We start from the raw sequence: 21,429 nt of genomic DNA on the forward strand, positions 1-21,429 counted from the left end.
TTGTGGGGTAGCTGAACTTGTGCGCTGGATGGGTTTTGGTATCGAAAGCTGTATAATTTGTGATTGGTGGAAGAAATCAAAGCAAAGCAGGTAGAGATTCTGGAATATCTAATGATAATTAAAAAAAAAAAAAAAGACTTCAAAGAATAAATTAAGACAAACCACATCGGTGGAAAGCGAGTGACTACCAAACTGAAAGCTCGGCAAAAATATTTAATTTATTTATATGACATTTAGATGTAAGGCCCCGAGCTTATTTTAGATCCACCAGCCAAACTAACCGGGGACAAAACAAGAAAAGAATCCAAAGATCATAGGGGAATGTGACGTCTATTAACACTGAAAATAAAGAAAAAATAAAAAACAAACCTCTGTGAAATGTGAAGTCTCCATTCGTTTTCTCAAGAATAGTCCTCCATTTATTTTCCTACCACCAATGGCCATCGACTACAATATTCCAAAGCAAACTCAGAGAAAAGACAGAGAAAAGTCAAAAAGAAAAAGTCTCGATTTCTTACTAAACTCAAGAAAGAAACATCTTCTAGATGAATGATTGGAACCAATATAAGAACACAAGATTATAAATAATAACATTACCGAGACCGTTTCTCTCTCTTCCCCTTGGAAACTTACAGGAAACCCAGGGGAAGATCATTGAAAAATTTGTCCTGCATTTCTACAACCTTACAAGTTACAACCATCTCCCAATCCCATCATCCCTTATGTACATTTTATTACAAACCTAACAATAACCATAAACACCCTATCATATTAAAACCAGGTGGGACACCGGCTGACCTGGTCACCAAATCCATGAACTACTTCTGGCGAATCTACAAGTTACAACCATCTCCCAAACACCCTATCATATTAAACCCAGGTGGGACACCGGCTGACCTGGTCACCAAGTCAATGAAGTCCTTCCAGCGAATCTAGGAAACGGCGAATCCAAGGAAGTCGGCGGCGGACTTGGCCATAACGGCGGCAAACTCCGTGAAGCTAATAACCCCATCGCCGTCGGTGTCAGCCTCGTGCATCATCTCGGTGAGCTCGCAGAAGGTCAGCGGCTGTCCCATCCGCGCCATCGCCCGGGCCAGCTCGGCCGCCGATATATAACCATTGCCATCGCGATCGAACGACCGGAAGACGTCGAGGAGCTGTTCTTGGTTGACGAGGGCCTCGTCGCTCATCAAGGGGGCGATGGCGTCGGCGAGCTCGGCGAATTCCACGGAACCATTCCCATTAGCATCCATATTCGACAGCAAGGCATGGATCTGGTCTCCGGTCGGCTTCAGGCCGAGGGAGCGGAGGAGGGCGGCGAGCTCCAGCTGGGTAGGCTGCCGTCGGAGTCCATGTCGAACCGGTCGAAGATGTCCCTCAGCTGCTTGAGGTGCTCGCCATGGAGCCGGCGGCCCATCGCCCAAAAGGATGGAAACGGCCGGCCAATACGATGGAAAGAAAGGATGGATGAATCCGGAAGGGGCTTTGAATAAAAGTTGTTAGAGGTGTGAGGTGGGAGAAGGTTGGTGGTTTTTAATGGGAAAGTGGGAGGAAGGCGACGGTGAGATAGTTTGTGTGGTAGTTCTAATTTTAGAAAAGAGGGGACGCGGAAAGGATTGACGTGAGCACATGGGGGGATGGATTTGGTCGTCGGTTGGGGCCAGCAACAGATCGAACCGGGGAGCGGGTTCGTTTCTGAGGACTTTGACAGCTGTGAGTTGTTTCAACCGGATTCTTACAGCTGTCGAGTGAATAAAATGGTATTAATGTTGCTGCCATTCTTGTTATATATATATATATGTCTAAAATTAATCAATAAGTAGTATTGGTGTCTAATAACGAGAAATAAAATGATATATCTTGCAAAATTATGGGAATGAAAGGGGAGAGGTGGGTGGAGGGGCGAGTTAACCTGCTGTTTGGTTTCATGCGGAGAAGAGGTTGTTGATAAGGATTCAAGAGTAACGCATTGTAAGGGCAATAATTTTTTTTATAATGTTAACAATGCAAGTTGAGTTTTAATCCGTTACAAAACTTTTATTTTAGGAAAAAGTAAAAACAGCAAGGGTAATAATTATTTGCACCCATAACTTTCTTCCCGATTGGACTATGGAGCATGAGAGAGAAGGGGGCTGAGGGAGAGTGCGCAAAGGATGGATGTTTCAGATGATGGTAACCTCATTATCCTTAAAGAAAGAGCTCCTGGAAATGAAAGAATGAAGAGATTTTTTAATTAAAAATAGAAAAGGACAACCCTAGGAAATTGGTAATGTAATGCAACCCTTAAGCCCTTTTTCCGCATGGATGCGCAAAAGAATACGATCCTTTGATTCACTATTTCCATAATTCATACTAATATTCCGGGATCCTTTTTAAGTGCAATAAAATTTAAAAACATAGATGGGCTTCCTTTTCAAGAGACGGAGTTCTAGATAGTACCTCTAAAGATAAATCTTGGAATTCGATAAAAAAAAAAAAAAAAAAAAAGATAAATCTTGTAAAATAATAATCTCAAATAAGAATCTCTTTTAAAATAAGAATTTTTAAATATCTATCCATGTCTTGCAAGGACAATCAAACAAGTTTCCTGTTAATATCCTCCAACATTCGTTTTATTCGATAGGCTTCTTTTCAAAATTTGCGTTGCAGCTGTTCAATCCTTACCTCATTTGTGCAAGGTGGACAACAGCAATGTTTTTGCTAACCTGGCCATTTGATTACCGGTATCTCACAGCTTCATCTCGAACTTTGTGTCACAAGTATGTAATAATTACCTCAAAATGTGGGAGCCAGACAGTAACAATTCGTTTGCTGACCTGGCCATCTGATATACCTAACAGGAACGGATTTGTGCAGTATTCTTTGATTAAAAAAAATAATGACTTCAAGTTTATATTATTGAATTGGTAGAGCATAGAAGATTTCTCTTGGAGGATAGTTTTAGCTCTGCTGCGCAGCAATTTTACCAGGGCAGGTGCGGTGCATGTGTGGCTTTGACATTCACTTTGCCCATTCCATCCTAGAAGGTTTACTACTAATTATATATATCAGCTGTCAAACATAATCTCAAAATCTGCCATGCATCATGAAGAATACCTGAATGGCATTCATTTCTGAAACACGAAGCTTACCACAAACCAGGAACTGAGGAAAGAAAAGAAAGGAAAAGAAGCATGAAATATATTATGAACATTTTTTATAATTTCAGCATTGTAAGGAGAATTCTGTAAGATACAAGAATGAAAAGAATCAGTCTGGGCAAGAAAGGTCAGTATTCAAAACTTACATATCTAATACTAAACAAAAAATATTGCAACAAAATTTCTAGCAACTGAGCTCAGTCTGACTGTCATCCATGGAACCAGCTCTCTTTTATTGAGAAATTTCATTTTTATTTTTTATTTTTGGTAACTCAGGAGTAAAAGCTATATTAATGAAAAGTATAACATGAAGTTTACAGAAGGAGCAAAGGGAACCAACAAAATGATGGGCCAAAAAACAACAAGTGGCCCATAGTTCAAAAATACAGCTCCCAACCTATGTAGATAATACATAAAAGAGACAAGTGAAGAGCAGAAAACTGTGTGTTTTACAAGATAAGAGAGGATATGTAACACAGGCTTGAACAATGCAACTGCTGTATAAGAAGTAAAATTGGAATAGGTGAATAACCAACAAGCAGAGCACAACACAGCAGCAGGTAACTTCCAAGATGCAGAACCATATAACAGTAAACCAATGGTATGAGAAGTTTAAAGGGGCAACCATTAATGAGAGCTTCATAAAGAACAAAGTACAGGAGAACTGCTGAGTGATAAGTATAAATGCCACCTTGCAGATTGTAATGCTAAAGAGTGTAAAAGCAGTAGCCAGGCGAATAGATGGAAAATCCTTTACCAACAGTGTACTACATACCAAGGTAGCATGTTGATAGAATGAAGAACAGAGGGCAGAATATATAGTAACCACCACAAAAGCTAGATACCTGAAAGAAAGCAGAAAATGAGACCATAGTTCATCAGAACATGTGCTAATAATAAGAGCTAGCTGGTGTACGTATTCTGGCACATAGGGAAATGGGGGAATGTAGCAGCTCCCATGTCAAAATTATCAGCCCAAAGAACCTCCCATATGGTAAAAGAGATATAGTGATAGAACAGGAAAGCTGCTTGGCAAGGTTGTCCAAACGTGGTGAACATATAATAAGATCAAGCGGCACATCAAGACATAGAAAGGTCGCAAACAAGCAAAAGAAAATATAAATGAAGTGAACAGGCAGCTTCTATTTGTCTGTGTTAGGATACAGACTATTGCCATGTAAAACTAATACCATATGCATCTGCATTTAAAATGTATGAACGTTATGCATCCAAATGAGTCCTAGAATCCCAAGTAAAATTCCCATAAAAAGCCTTTGCTGTCAGATAATCTGCCAATTGGTTGGCCTCACGATATGTATCAGTTATCGTTGTCACGCCCCCGATCCGAAATTGTGAATCGAGGGTCATGGCAACCGCCGCATACTCATAGAAAACTTTTTCCATAAGCATGCAAGGCATCTTATCATGTTATCTTAAAAAACAGCGGAATAATTAGTCAATAATTTAAATCTAAAACATAACGACCTAAAAATTTTTTTCTTTAATGTCTCAATAAATTCAACAACGATTCATAGGCTTTACATCTAATTCAATAAGCCTTTCAACCTAAAATAAAAGTATGAAGATTCTGCTTCTGATCTCTCTTCCTTTCATATCTTGTATCATCTTAATTCCTCAACATCTGTAAAAACAGTAAAATAAAAGGTAATGAGCTAGACAGCCCAGTAAGTAATGATCACTTTTCAACAGATTTCATCAGGCATTTAAGTAAATCATCATTTATAGAAAATAAGCATATAGAGTTCATCAATTCGAAATCAATTTCAATTATGCAACATAATTCATGCCAAATTCATTTCTTTTTCGAAAATTCAAGTTTCTTTCCAAATTTCAATTTCTTTCGTTCTTAAATTCTTTTCGTCAACCATGAGCTATGACCATATTTTTCTGTGGCAGGATCATAATACCGCGTATCTGCTTGCGGTAGGCTGCGAATCATCTGGCAGCCATGTCCTTTGGAACCGCTGGTCTCACTGGCGGTTTGTCACTGGTCTCTCTGGCGACATGTCGCTGGTCTCGCTGGCGACATAAACCCTCAGGACAATCAATTACTAACGTATATGCCCCCATTGGTGGGGTCCTTTACATAGTCAGGTTGTCAATTCATAATGTTTCTTATATCATAATTCTTCATAAATCATGTTTCATATTCTAATTTCGATAATAAAAAATATAATCATGTAGTATCGAAATCAATCAATATAATGCATCATGAAATCAATATGTTCAATCATGCTTCATCATAACATTTCAAATAAGATATTTTCATAACAAAATACCATTCATCCAATTCATGCATCGTTTCACAAATCATGTCAGAAAAATATATTATAATTTACCGATAAATCTAGAAAAAGTAAAACATTACTTACCTCGAACGCATTCCAATAAATCCACATAATTCTATAAATTTTTATTCCAAAAATTCTGTTCGTAGATCATATCGCGATATCCCATGATCAAACATCCACAATCCTATACAAAATCAATTTCAATAATTAGAAAGAATACGAATATCATATTTCAACGGTTTAGATTGGGTCTGATCATCTAATTTCATCTAATCAAAATCTAATTAGGACCTAAATAATCCAAAGTTTGACTATCAGATCAAATCGGATAAGAAGTGATAGGACCGAAGTTTCTTCATCGATTTCATAAAATTAAGTAAAGAGAGACAATTAGAGGAGAGAGAAATCAATGAGGTACAATTCAAATTGATCAGATGACACAATCCAACATTATGATTGATCCAATATCTCGATTGGTGAAATCAACATGATCAAATCAAGTCATGGTTAGATCGAAATCATGGATAATCAAATCTAAAGATTCATGGTCTGATTAAGGTGGGTGCCAGTACGCTGTCTGACAATCATGGATCAGAATTCTTCATTAGAATCAGATCAAGACTATTAAAAGAAATTTTTTCATTCACTAACCTTTTTAGAGAGAGAATCAATCAAGAGAGAGAATATTTTAGAGAGAGAAAATTTTAGAGAGAGAAAGCTCATCTTAAATTCTTCAGACAATATGATTCAACAAATCCGATCGATTAGATCAAATCATGCTAAGATTATTATGTGGATAATTCAATAAGATCATGAGAAATAAAATCTAAAAATACCTGATCTGATCAAAGTGGATGTCGGTGTACCGTCCGACGATTACAGATTAAAAATCCATCACGAGAATCATTTAAATTCATCATCATTCTTCTCAAAATTTTAGAAAATCTTAGGAGAGAGAAATAATCTAGAGAGAGGATTTTAGAGAGAGAAAGTAGAGAGAGAAAGTCCAATTTTAGAGAGAGAAAATACTAGTTCAGCCTGAAGAGAGAGAGGGAAGAGGAGAAACTCTCTTTCCCATATTTTATTATTTATATCATTATTTATTAATTAATTTATTTTATTTTTCTTTCTTCTTTTCTTTCTTCTTTTTTTTTCTTTTTTTTCTTCACGGAAGAGAGAGGAGAAAATTTATTTATTATTATATTATTATTATTATTTTATTTTTCTTCTTCTCTATTTTTTTTTCTTTTTTTTCTTTTTTTTTCTTTTTCTTCTTTTTTCTTTTCTTTTCCATCTTTTTCTTTTCTTTTTCTTTTCTTTTCCTTCTTCTTCTTTTCTTCTTCTTCGTGGGTTGTTTTGACCGAAACAGGGGATCTTTAATCTCCTCATTGGTTGGCCGATCGACTATGCAGTCGGCACGGGGATGGTCGACGGCCGAAGGGGACGATCTGGCGGCAAGAGGGGGACCAAACCCGATGGTCGGCGGTGACCACCGGCGTCGGAATCAAAGAGAAACGACAAAAAAAATGAAGGTTACTTCCGCAACAAAATCCGACGACTCCGGTCGCCGGCGAGCATGCACATCGACACGGGAAGGAAGGGGGAGAAAAGAGGAAGGGGAGGAGGCTTACCTCCATCGCCGACGAAGCTTTTCCGACGAGAAATTGGACGGCACAGGGACGGTCTTCCGCGGTGAATTTTTCGGCAATCTTTACCGTTTTGCCTCGAGATTTCTCGATGAGAGGAGAGAGGAGGGTTCTCCTCCTTAAATAGGGCCGGAGGGAGCTCGTCTCCGACTCCGATTGGGAGCCGGCGAGAGGAAGAAGAAGACTTCCTTTGGGAGTCTTCTCTCCTGTTTTTCTATTTTTTTTTTGGGCTTTGTTACATGGGCTGGGATTTGTTATCGGGCCGGGCCATCACATTCTTCCCCTCTAAAAAAAATTTCGTCCTCGAAATTTTTCTTGCCTGAGTCTTCATAGTTTCTTACTTGAATCTCATCCACAAATATTTTAATATTCTAATTCTTGATATAAATTCATTCTTAAATGTTTCATAAGAAAAAAAATCGATACATCAATATCTATCTGAAACGGAACCATTCATTTTCTTATTTATCAAAATCAATACCTCAAAGATTTTTAATATTTCAAAATTTTCAAAATTATGCTCTCATTCCCTAATAAAAATCAATAACTCAAAAATTGATCTAAATCAAAACTATATTTTTCTTATAATCAAAATCAATGTCTCTATTCTAAGTAAGTATATCAATTTTCTTTATTTAAGCATTAACAACTCTTATTTAATCGATTTATTAACAAATTAAATAACTCCAATCCATCTTTTGTAGAACAATCGTCAATATCAATAGATAACCTTAATCTTTTTCATTTAGTCAGAGAAATAATAATGATCAAAAGAGTTCTAACTTCAAATTTTATTATACCCTGGAGATAAATATTTGAGTATAATAATCTAAGATCAAAATCATTATTCAATAAACAATCTCAAATTTTTTTCTAATAAATAGAGAATTATAAAATTTAATTCTAGGATAGAGAAAATTTATCTCTAAATATTCTAAATCTAAAATCAAAAATCAAGGGTCCACTCATCCTAGAATTAGGATGCTAAATATTTTTTGTAGCATAGTAGGGGAAGCACTACTTTTAAAAATCACATTAGGATATCTAAGATAATTCAAAATTTTAAAATATTATTCTTTCTAATATCAATAAATTTCTTGTATCAAACCATATCATCTATCATAATTTTTTGACTCAAAAAATCAACATTCCTGACTTACTCAAAGTAATCCAGATTACCATGTTTCCGCTGCGCACTCTGATCTAAAAATCAAAATTTCTTAGCTTCATCAAAAAATTTTGATCAAATTATTTCTTTATCTTATTAATAGAAAAGATCTAAAATTTTAAATTTTAATTGAAGTCAAAGATTAACCTTCGATTCTCATTCATACTTCTACTGGTATACAATAATCTTGATTAACCCTTGAGTCCAATATCATATTTAAACCACCATATAGATTTACTATAATCAATATGAATCAAATCTTAATTCTCATATCAATTCAATTTGATTATTTCCAAACCAAAAATCCTTATAAGTCAAATCAATGAAAAAAAAATCTTTCGATGCTCCACCAAATTTGGACATAATCAGAATATATAAGAACTTCAAATCATTATTTTTTTCTAAAATTTCTATAATCAAGATCTTTAATATCTATCACGTATCTTTTCACAACAATCATACAAGCCTCAAAAATCAAATCTTCATTTAATAGTAGATTCAATTAGGGACCTTGTTAACAAAAGCAAAGGAACTCCATATCAATTTCTAAATCCAAAATTTTTAAATTATAAATTCACATGGATCCCTTAATCTAAAATAAATATAAATCAGAGCTTTTTATCTTAATCTAAAGATATCAATTTTTCATTAACAACCTCAACAATAATATCAAAAAATCTTTTGATCAACTTAGATACGAAATCTTTAAATTGAAATTTCATACACATCATGTACTCTCCAAGAGACATAATAAGATCCATTATCTAGATCTAAGGATGATGATTCAAAATTCCAGTACGATGAATATTCTACAATCTCATAATCGATTTCATCAATAAGAAATAGGCTTCTTTGCAATATCTCCAAATATGCATTCATCCTAATATACCACTTTATATATGATCCACATACCAAGTTCACTTTCGATAAATATTTCAATCAAGAACCATAAAAAAAAACTTTCTTAGCCCATTCTGGAATAACATTTTATTATCAAATCTTTATCTTGCCGATAATAGTCATCTCAACTAGAAGTAATATCATAGTATTATTCTCACATCGAATTTGAACTTACGATTCACTTGAATAACCAATGATCAAATTAATAACCATAATGGACAATAAAATTTTATATCAATCCTTTTGTGATTACTTTCGATCAAGATCTAACTAATCATATCATGATCTATAGATTATCCATTATATTTCAAACTCCATATGTCATAATCTCTTGCGATCCTTTTATACATAATCTCAATGTTTAATCAAAATTTTTAAATATTTCTCCCACTACAATCATCAAAGATCTACACTATAATGTCCCTAGTATCTATCCACTTACACCCATTCTATATCTGATTCTATGTTTCATAATTCATCTACTTATGCTCTGATACCACTTTAATTGTCACGCCCCCGATCCGAAATTATGAATCGAGGGTCATGGCAACCGCCGCATACTCATAGAAAACTCTTTCCATAAGCATGCAAGGCATCTTATCATGTTATCTTAAAACAACAGCGGAATAATTAGTCAATAATTTAAATCTAAAACATAACGACCTAAAATTTTTTTCTTTAATGTCTCAATAAATTCAACAACGATTCATAGGCTTTACATCTAATTCAATAAGCCTTTCAACCTAAAATAAAAGTATGAAGATTCTGCTTCTGATCTCTCTTCCTTTCATATCTTGTATCATCTTAATTCCTCAACATCTGTAAAAACAGTAAAATAAGAGGTAATGAGCTAGACAGCCCAGTAAGCAATGATCACTTTTCAACAGATTTCATCAGGCATTTAAGTAAATCATCATTTATAGAAAATAAGCATATAGAGTTCATCAATTCGAAATCAATTTCAATTATGCAACATAATTCATGCCAAATTTATTTCTTTTTCGAAAATTTAAATTTCTTTCCAAATTTTAATTTCTTTCGTTCTTAAATTCTTTTCGTCAACCATGAGCTATGACCATATTTTCTCTGTGGCAGAGTCATAATACCACGTATCTGCTTGCGATAGGCTGCGAATCATCTGGCAGCCATGTCCTTTGGAACCGCTGGTCTCACTGGCGGTTTGTTGCTGGTCTCTCTGGCGACATGTCGTTGATCTCGCTGGCGACATAAACCCTCAGGACAATCAATTACCAACGTATATGCCCCCATTGGCGGGGTCCTTTACATAGTCAGGTTGTCAATTCATAATGTTTCTTATATCATAATTCTTCATAAATCATGTTTCATATTTTAATTTTGATAATAAAAAATATAATCATGTAGTATCGAAATCAATCAATATAATGCATCATGAAATCAATATGTTCAATCATGCTTCATCATAACATTTCAAATAAGATATTTTCATAACAAAATACCATTCATCCAATTCATACATCGTTTCACAAATCATGTCAGAAAAATATATTATAATTTATCGATAAATCTAGAAAAAATAAAATATTACTTACCTCGAACGCATTCCAATAAATCCACATAATTCTATAAATTTTTCTTCCAAAAATTCTGTTCGTAGATCATATCGCGATATCCCATGATCAAACATCCACAATCCTATACAGAATCAATTTCAATAATTAGAAAGAATACGAATATCATATTTCAATGGTTTAGATTGGGTCCGATCATCTAATTTCATCTAATCAAAATCTAATTAGGACCTAAACGATCCAAAGTTTGACTATCAGATCAAATCGGATAAGAAGTGATAGGACCGAAGTTTCTTCATCGATTTCATAAAATAAAGTAGAGAGAGACAATTAGAGGAGAGAGAAATCAATGAGGTACAATTCGAATTGATCAGATGACACAATTCAACATTATTATTGGTCCAATATCTCGATTGGTGAAATCAACATGATCAAATCAAGTCATGGCTAGATCGAAATCATGGATAATCAAATCTAAAGATTCATGGTCAGATTAAGGTGGGTGCTAGTACGCTGTCTGACAATCATGGATCAGGATTCTTCATTAGAATCAGATCAAGACTATTAAAAAAAATTTCTTCATTCACTAATTTTTTAGAGAGAGAATCAATCAAGAGAGAGAATATTTTAGAGAGAGAAAATTTTAGAGAGAGAAAATTCTAGAGAGAGAAAGCTCATCTTAAATTCTTCAGACAATATGATTCAACAAATCCGATCGATCAGATCAAATCATGTTAAGATTATCATGTGGATAATTCAATAAGATCATGAGAAATAAAATCTAAAAATACCTGATCTGATCAAAGTGGATGTCGGTGTACCGTCCGACGATCACAGATCAAAAATTCATCACGAGAATCATTTAAATTCATCATCATTCTTCTCAAAATTCTAGAAAATCTTAGGAGAGGGAAATAATTTAGAGAGAGAATTTTAGAGAAAGAAAGTCTAATTTTAGAGAGAGAAAATATTAGTTCAGGCTGAAGAGAGAGAGGGAAGAGGGAGAAACTCTCTTTCTCATATTTTATTATTTATATCATTATTTATTAATTAATTTATTTTATTTTTCTTTCTTCTTTTCTTTCTTTTTTTTTTCTTTTTTTTTTCTTCACGGAAGAGAGAGGAGAAAATCCTATTTATTATTATTATATTATTATTATTTTATTTTTCTTCTTCTCTTTTTCTTTTTTCTTTTTTCTTTTTTTTTTCTTTTCTTTTTTTTCTTTTCTTTTCCTTCTTTTTCTTTTCTTTTTCTTTTCTTTTCCTTCTTCTTCTTCTTTTCTTCTTCTTCGTGGGTTGTTTTGACTGAAACAGGGGATCTTTAATCTCCTCATTGGTTGGCCGATCGACTATGCAGTCCGCACGGAGATGGTCGGCGGCCGAAGGGGGGCGATCCGGCGGCAAGAGGGAGACCAAACCCGGTGGTCGGCGGTGACCACTGGCATCGGAATCAAAGAGAAACGGCAAAAAAATGAAGGTTACTTCCGCAACAAAATCCGGCGACTCCAGTGGCCGGCGAGTGTGCACATCGGCACGGGAAGGAAGGGGGAGAAGAGAGGAAGGGGAGGAGGCTTACCTCCGTTGCCGGCGAAGCTTTTCCGGTGAGAAATTGGACGGCACAGGAACGGTCTTTCGTGGTGGATTTTCCGGTGATCTCTACCATTTTGCCCCGGGATTTCTTGATGAGAGAAGAGAGAAGGGTTCTCCTCCTTAAATAGGACCGGAGGGAGCTCGTCTCCGACTCCGATTGGGAGCCGGCGAGAGCAGGAAGAAGACTCGGAAGTCTTCTCTCCTGTTTTTCTGTTTTTTTTTTGGGGGGGGCTTTGTTACATGGGCTGGGATTTATTATCGGGCCGGGCCATCACAATCGTAGACCGATAATCCTTAAGGAATGGATTATGCATATGGTGAGCCTTCAGCAGACCAGTAAGCCAAGAAATTACCACAACTGAATCACCTTCAATTATAATATTAGATGCTTCCAAATCTTGTACAGCCGCCCGAACCCGTAACCACGCTGCTAGTAACTCAGCAAACGGGACTGAAGAATGTGGCATTAATTTACCTCCAGCTTGCAAAAGCTTAGCATTATAGCATCATGTCACATATCCTGCAGCTACATTAGTGTTTATGACAGAAGCATCAAAATTAATCTTAAGAACTCCGTGGGGAGGGGATTGCCACTGGACTGTAATTGGTACAGAAGCAGGATGACGAGAAAAGCCACCTCAGTACCTACCTAGAGCCTTTAGATTCTATAACGAATGGTAAGCAAGAGAATTGGATAGCATAAAAGTTTGGCGAACAATCTGAAACGGAGTAAGTATGATGGTTAAATAGCCTTTCATTCCGACCTTGCCATAACATCTATACAAAACATGCCAAGAGAACTTTCTAATCTTGATTCACCTCGACATTGATTATATAATTAATCAAGTCTGGCAAATCAAAAGATTGGAAAGTAACTCGGCACATATTACGTAGGTAATGCCAACAAGTATAAGCAAAAGAGCAGCGAAGGATAACATGAGCACTGTCTTTCACAGCTCCTGGGCAAAAATCACAAAATTGTATGTCCGCTGAAATAATACCACAACGGGCAAGATAAGCTTTAAGTAGGCAATCTACCTCTTCCGAGAAAACACCAAAGAGTTTTGATTGTAGATGGTATCAGCAATTTCCAAATCAATTGAAAGAGTAGTGATTCAACTGATTTTGCCTTAAGGAGGACCATTGTTTCATATCACTAAGAGAAACCTCTGGAAGTTTAGAATGCCCCCAGACTAGCTGATCAGACCAGAGTCCTTAAGGCATGGGTATCAATTCAATCTGGTTCATCATCTCAGCAAAGAAAAATTCAGCCAACTTATGCATAAAATTGATAATCTACAGCATAAAGAGGTTGCCTGGATACTGGAATGACCAAAATAGTGCCAAGGCATCCTTTTTTCATGAAACACGTAAAAGTTTAAGTATAGAATTTTTAATAGTAGGTGAAGTGGAAGAACTAAAGTAGATATGTGATTTAGCATAATTAACAGCTTGCCCTAGGTGATGACAGTAGGCATGAATCAGTGCACCAAGACATGCAGCATCTCTAATGGTTGCTTGGCAACTAACAAGCAGTCATCAGCATAAAAAACATGAAAAATTGATGGACTTGATCGCAATCTCTAGCTTTTAGCAATTGATTCTGCACAGCGCAATGCAAAATTCTTGAGAAGATCTCAGAACATAGGATAAACATATAAGAAGAAAGCGGATAATGCCAGCTGAAGGCCCCTAGAAACTGAAAAGTTATTAGAAGGAGAGCCATTAATCAGCAAAGTAAATGAAGGGTCAAACATACAAGCTTAAATCCAATTAAGAACTTTAGGATGGAAGCCAAACTGGGAAAAAACACTAAGCAAGGAGGCCCAATGCAACCTATTATAAGCTTTTTCTGTATCCAATTTCAACATCATTAAGCTTCTAGATCATTGAGCCCGAGACACAGAATGCAATTTTTTGAGCCAACAATATATTGGAGTTAATACTTCTTACCATGAATAAAGCACCATGTTCTTTAGCTATCAAACTTGGCAAAATCAGCTTAAGTCAACTGATTAAGACCCTAGCAATAATTTTAGAAACAATATTACATAAACTTATGAGCTCATAATCATTAGGGGTTGAGGGGTTAGACTTTGTTAGCAACAATAGTATGAAAGTCTTTTCCAGGAGGTTGGCATGAAACCGTAAGAGAAGAAATAATGGACAACATCGACAAACTCACGCTGAACTATGGACCAGAATTGTTGGAAAAAGATTGCTGAAAACCCATCCGGATCTGGTGCTTTATCAGAATGAAGGTTCTGGACAGCCAACCCAACCTGTTTACAATGCACGGCTAGTTGAGCCAGAGGCTTTTAAGGCTTCTGGACCGCATGGAATTCTTTCCTTTTTATCCGAGCAACTCTGGCATCAGGTCGGGCAGATTCTCCAACTATTGTCAACCTTGGTGACCTCCGGCACATCATGTGGCAGAACTCAGGAATCAAGATCATCTGGCCACCCTTCAAACCGCTGATGTTCCATATGACTGATAATTTGGCCAGATGAATGCAGGACACAGCCAATACTAGATTTGACAATTGGTGACCATGGATGCTGCTAATCTACTCTAAATTCAACCCAAAATCTTAGATATTGGTTGAAAAAAATTATCATGTTGATTTCAGACATAGGACAACCAATTAGAATACATAATGTATAGGATTCAGATCTTAATGATTATGAAATAGATTAATGACTAGCCAAATGTAAATATACAATGATATAAAATTAATTTCTGTGAATCTACAGAAAAAGACTAAAGATAGCCTTAGGCACACGTAACTGAACCTGAAGCTGACTTGGATCCTACTGCCCTTACCTGTTTCACATTGAATTTGGATCTGTTGGGGGATACCCACCGTCCGACCGACCGGCGGCCCGCCCGACCGACCGGCGGCCCGACCGACTAACGGCGGCCCGACCGACCGACCGGCGGCCCGACCGACTAACGGCGGTCCGACCGACCGACCGACGGCCCGACCGACTCCGACGGACGACTCCGACTGGCCGATAGACCGACCGATCGTCGGTCGGGGCGACCGATTGACGGACGCCATCACCGGCTAATTATCGGCTTATGACCGACTGAGGATACGTCGAGCGCACTTTTCCCCGACCGACTGAATCCAGAGGTCCGATGGCCGACTCATGGAAGGCTCGCCGACCAACGGAGGGGCCCGACACCACTCAGCTGGCTACCGACTTTGGGTCGGTCGGTTCCTTCAATCGCCGTACAGCCGTCAGACCTTGTCAGTTCTGACAGCGACATGCGGCACGGCTACCTAGGGGCATTGTCCCGTCGGGGGCATGGTCAACCCTGGTGATTTGACAGCCGCGCGGCGACGTGACATCTTCACGACGACTCTGACAATCTACAGTGAGTTGACAGTTTCTCACTTGTCCGCGCCATTAATGACGGCGCCATACCGTGCTCCGCTATATAAACCGGGGAAGGCAATAGTGCAATGGATCCGCTCCGTCTCTCCCAAAAACGCAGGCTCGCTCCTCTCTCTCTCTCTCTCGCTCGAGCTCTCTGTCTACATTTCACTGTTGCCCAGTCACCTCTCTGACTTGACCGTCGGAGGGTCCCCGCCGGAGCTGCCTCCGGTCAGAGTGGACTTCTCATTTTTGCAGGTGCACGTGCACGCTTCCCGGCGGTCGGACGACGAGGCGATTGGCCGCAACAGATTGGCGCGCCAGGTAGGGGGGCAGTATGACAAAGACTAGAGCTCAACGATCGAGAATCACTGGGTCGGCAAGGCGCTCTTCCCGTCGGGAAGAGGCCTCCCCGCCACCACCGGCGGCGGAGCCCAGTTCTCCGCGCCCCGCAGTGACCACGGAGGCGCAGATTGCGGCCATCATACGGCAGATGACCGTACTGACCGACGCAGTCAAGAGCCTCCAGCAGCAACCGGCGGCCCGACCTATGCCTTCCAGGAGCAGCCGCCGACGACCGCGTCGATCCCTGTCGCCTCCAGGTGAGCGCCCCCAACAGCGCTCCCACGGAGAAGAGGAGGGACGACCATGGCGCGACGACCGACGGTCCCAACGGCCCTCTCCTTCCCTGCTGGAATGGGTGAGGAAAGAGAAGCGGCCGCACACGCCGTCGGCCTCCCTCTCAGAATCCTCCGGAGACTCCACTCCTGGGGTCTCCCAGCATCGACGAGCGGACGACTACGAGCGACGGTTCGAGAAAATCGACCGTCGACTCGCCCAGTTGCAGATGGACGGTCAGAAGTCTTCGAACGACGTCGACTTCCAGACCGCCCAACCTCTCTCCCGACTGGTCCTCGACGAGCCGATTTCCAGTCGGTTCAAAATGCCGCACGTGGAGCCATACGACGGCTCCACCGACCCAGTCGACCACCTCGAGAGCTATAAAGCTCTCATGACGATTCAAGGGGCAACCGACGCTCTTCTTTGCATCGGCTTCCCCGCCACACTCCGCAAAGCTGCCAGGGCTTGATACTCCGGTCTCCGATCGGGAAGTATCCATTCCTTCGGGCAGCTCGAGCACTCGTTCGTGGCCCACTTCAGCACCAGCCGAAAGCCGCCGCGAACGTCGGACAGCCTTTTCTCCCTCAAGCAGGGGGAAAACGAGACGCTCCGACACTTCGTGGTGCGATTCAACACGGCCACGCTCGAGGTCCGGGACCTCAACGAAGACATGGCTGTCTCAGCCATGAAGCGGGGCTTGAGGGCGTCCTGATTCACTTATTCTCTGGACAAGACCCTCCCCCGGACTTATGCCGAGCTACTGGAGCGCGCATACAAGTATATGCACGTGGACGAAGGAGCGTCCGACCGACGCTTGGCCGAGCCCAGAGGCCCGAAAGAGAAGCGGAGAAAAGGTCGGGAGCCCGCCGAATCAAGCAGGCCCCCGACCGATAGTCGGATCCCGCCACCCCGACGGATCCAAAAATCGCCCCGGCAACAGACTCTGAGGCCGGTACGTCCCAGGTATGACTCCTACACTCCTCTCTCCGCTCTCCGTGCGCAGATCCTGATGGAGATCGAGGGGAAGAATACCTGCGACGGCCTCCGCCTCTGAAGGCAAAGGGCCTCGACCGTCGGAAGTACTGCCGGTTCCACCGAAGCCACGGCCACGACACCGAGCGGTGCATCCAGTTGAAGGATGAGATCGAAGAACTCATCCGCCGGGGGTACCTCGACAAATTTCGGAAGGGTCCGCCGATCCAACCAGTTGCCGATCGACGCCCCCGGCCGACCGAAGAGGCGGCGACCAACCAGCCGACGGTCGGAGTCATCAATATGATCTCCAAGCGGCTGGGTCTGGGGACGTCTGCGGGAGGGGAGCCTACGAAGAAGCCACGCCCGGACGACGTAATTACCTTTACTGAAGACGACGTTCGGGGCATCCAGACTCCCCACGACGATGCTGTTGTTGTGTCGGCGACAATAGCGAATTATGATGTGAAACGAATTTTTGTTGATAATGAAAGTTCGACAAATATTTTATTTTACTCTACCTTCTCCCGAATGCGACTGACAACTGACCGACTCAAGAGGGTCTCCATGCCCTTGATCGGCTTTGTCGGAGACGCCGTCACGACAGAAGGAGAAATCACTCTGCCCGTGACGGTCGGCACCGAACCACGGCAAAGCACGGTCTCCCTAACTTTCACGGTCGTCCAAGTTCCTTCGGCCTACAATGCCATACTTAGACGACCCGGATTGAACGCCCTCAAGGCGATCGTCTCGAAGTACCATCTCCTTGTCCGGTTCCCGACCAAAAATGGAATCGGGGAGATGCGCGGAGATCAGCAGCTCGCTCGACGATGCTTCCAAATCTTCGCTCAAAGCGACGAGTCGAGGGGCTCTCTGACGATCGACAAGCTGGACCAACGGGAGGAGGAAGAACGAGGTTCGCCGGTCGAGCAGCTCGAGGTGATCCCGATAGGAGAAAATTCCGACAGGAAAGTTTGGGTCGGGTCTCAACTGCCCGACGTCGACTAACGGAGCTGCTGACGGCCAATGCCGACATATTTGCTTGGTCGGCAGCAGATATGTCGGGCATCCCCCCAGAAACAATAACTCACCGACTCAACATCGACCCGACGATGAGGCCGGTGAGGCAGAAGAAAAGGTCCTTCGCCCCAGAGAGGCAGAGGGCCATCGACGAAGAAGTGGACAAGCTACTCGAAGCAGGCTTCATTCGGAAATCCACGTATCCCGATTGGCTCGCCAACGTTGTCATGGTTAAGAAAGCCAACGGGAAGTGGAGGATCTGCATCGACTATACCGACCTCAACAGAGCCTGCCCAAAAGATAGCTTCCCACTTCCGAAGATCGACCAGCTGGTGGATGCGACGTCCGAATTTCGGCTGCTCAGCTTCATGGACGCCTTCGCCGGGTACAACCAGATCCGGATGGCGCCTGAAGACGAGGAGCACACCGCATTCGTGACTCCCAAGGGTCTCTACTGTTATCGGGTGATGCCCTTCGGATTGAAGAACGCCGGCGCCACCTACCAGCGACTCGTCAATAAGATCTTCAAAGACCAGATCGGGCGCAACATGGAAGTGTACATGGATGACATGCTGGTGAAAAGCACGCAGATCCCGAACCACGTTCAGGATCTCGAGGAGACCTTTCGCACCCTTCGACGACACCGAATGAAGCTCAACCCGACCAAATGTGCTTTCGGGGTGGCCTCAGGGAAGTTCCTCGGATTCCTCGTTTCACAGAGAGGGATCGAGGCCAACCCTGAGAAAATAAAGGCGATCCTCGGCATGCGCCATCCGAACACCAAGAAGGAGGTCCAACAACTGAACGGAAAAATTGTCGCTCTTAGCCGATTCATTTCCCGATCAGCTGAAAGGTGCCTCCCGTTCTTCAAGACTTTGCGTCAGGCGAACGGTTTCTCTTGGTCGGATGAGTGCCAGCGGGCCTTCGAAGACTTGAAAAAGTACTTGGCTTCCCCGCCGCTGCTCGTGAAGCCGCAGGTCGGGGAGACCTTGTATCTTTACTTGGCCACATCTCCCGAGGCGATCAGTTCGGTGCTCGTTTGGGAAAACGAGTGTCGAACCTATCAGCCCATCTACTACACCAGCAAAGTGCTCCACGGCGCCGAAGCCAGATATTCGGAGACGGAGAAGATGATTTTCGCCTTGACCGTCTCCGCGCAGCGACTTCGACCATACTTCCAGGCCCATGCCATAGTGGTGCTCACCAACCAGCCCCTGAGGGCAATTTTGCACCGACCGAACACGTCCGGATGACTGGCCAAGTGGGCGATGAAGCTTAGCGAGTTCGACATTCAGTACCGACCGAGGCCTGCCCTGAAGGCTCAGGTCTTGGCCGACTTCATCGTCGAGTGCCCGACAACCGACCAAGGGTCGGGAGGTGAAGACCCAGGACGAGATGCGGTCTCTGAGCCAGACCCGATCTCCACCTGGGTACTCCATATCGACGGAGCCTCAAACGCTCAGGGAAGCGGGGCCGAGCTCCTGCTCACGAATTCGGAGGGGGTGGTCACCGAGTACGCCCTCCGGTTCGACTTCAAGGCCTCCAACAATCAAGCCGAATACGAGGCACTCCTCGCTGGCTTGAGGATGGCGAAGGAGCTGGGCATCGACAGCCTCCGGGCATTCTCCGACTCTCAGCTGATCGTGGGGCAGGTCAAGGGCGAGTTCGAGGCGCGATATCCGACCATGATCAAGTACCTTCAAAAAGTGAAGGACCTCATGGCGCACCTCGAGTATTTCGAAATTTCCCACATCCTTAGGTCGGAGAACGCCCGTGCCGATGCACTCTCTAGATTGGCAACGTCGGCCTACGACTCTTTAGGTCGGACGTTTGTGGAAAACCTTCAGCAGCCGAGCATCGATCGGGTCAAAGAAGTACAGCAGCTGACGTCTGAACCAAGTTGGATGGACCCGATCGTCCGGTACCTGACCGACGGGATCAGTCCTGAAGATCCCGCGGAGGTCAAGCGACTCCGATGGTCGGCCTCACAATACGTGATCATGGACGGACGACTCTACAAGAGGTCATTCTCCCTTCCCTTGCTTAGGTGTTTGGGGCCGACCGACGCCGACTACGCTCTCCGAGAAGTTCACGAAGGAATTTACGAAAACCACTTGGGGGGCAAGTCCCTAGCCTTCAAGGTCCTGCGACAAGGCTACTACTGGCCAACCATGAAGAAGGATGCGGCAGAGTTGGTCCGGAGGTGCGAGCCATGCCAAAAGTATGCCAATATTCAACACCGACCGGCCAGCCAAATTGCCCCAATCGTCGCTCCATGGCCCTTCGCCCAATGGGGGGTCGACATTCTCGATCCATTCCCACCAGCGTCGGGCCAGAGGAAGTTCATCGTCGTCGCCATCGACTACTTCACGAAGTGGGTCGAGGCCGAGTCCTTGGCGCAGATCACCGAGCGGAAGATGGAGGACTTTATCCAGAAGTCCATCATCTTCAGGTTCGGATTGCCGCACACCATCATCACCGACAACGAACGGCAATTCGACAACCAGGACTTCAGAGACTTCTGCGCCAGGTTCAACATCAGGCACCGACTGACTTCAGTCGGGCACCCACAGTCCAACGGCGAGGTCGAGGTGACCAACCGAACTTTGCTCCATGGACTCAAGACCCGACTGAATGAAGCCAAAGGTCTCTGGGTCGACGAGCTGGGCTCCGTTCTGTGGACCTACCGAACGACCCCCCGCGTCCCGACCGGGGAGTCGCCATTCAGCTTGGCCTGCGGGACAGAGGCTATGATCCCGCTCGAGATTAGCCTGCCATCTTCAAGGGTCGAGCAGTACCAGGAGCCGGACAACTCCGAGGGTCGGAGGGCCGACCTGGACCTCCTCCCCGAACTACGAGATGAGGCTCAAATCCGAATGGCTTCGTACCGACAGAGGGTCGCCCGGTACTACAACGCCAAGGTCAAACCAAAGCTCTTCAGGCCTGGTGACTTGGTCTTGAGGAAGGCGGAGGTCTCGAAGCCCTTGGATCAGGGGAAGTTGGCTCCAAATTGGGAAGGACCCTACAAGGTTGCAGACACCTACGGGCCGAGAGCCTATCGGCTAGAGACCCTTGAAGGGAAGCCAATTCTCCGGACCTGGAACACCGACAACCTGAAGCTGTATTGCC

At 42.6% G+C, this 21,429-nt stretch overlaps 1 protein-coding gene across 1 annotated transcript; it reads right to left on the reverse strand.

Annotated features, from left to right (window-relative positions):
- Positions 1–484: 484 nt before the first annotated feature.
- Positions 485–1,564, reverse strand: LOC105047106 (probable calcium-binding protein CML14). Its single transcript, XM_010925913.4, is given in 2 exon segments — positions 485–1,336; positions 1,339–1,564. Coding segments are annotated over 2 exon segments (483 nt in total). The 5' UTR covers positions 1,418–1,564; the 3' UTR covers positions 485–932.
- Positions 1,565–21,429: the final 19,865 nt, after the last annotated feature.

The sequence above is a fragment of the Elaeis guineensis genome, chromosome 6 (genome assembly GCF_000442705.2).
Source record: "Elaeis guineensis isolate ETL-2024a chromosome 6, EG11, whole genome shotgun sequence".
Classification (NCBI taxonomy): domain Eukaryota; kingdom Viridiplantae; phylum Streptophyta; class Magnoliopsida; order Arecales; family Arecaceae; genus Elaeis; species Elaeis guineensis.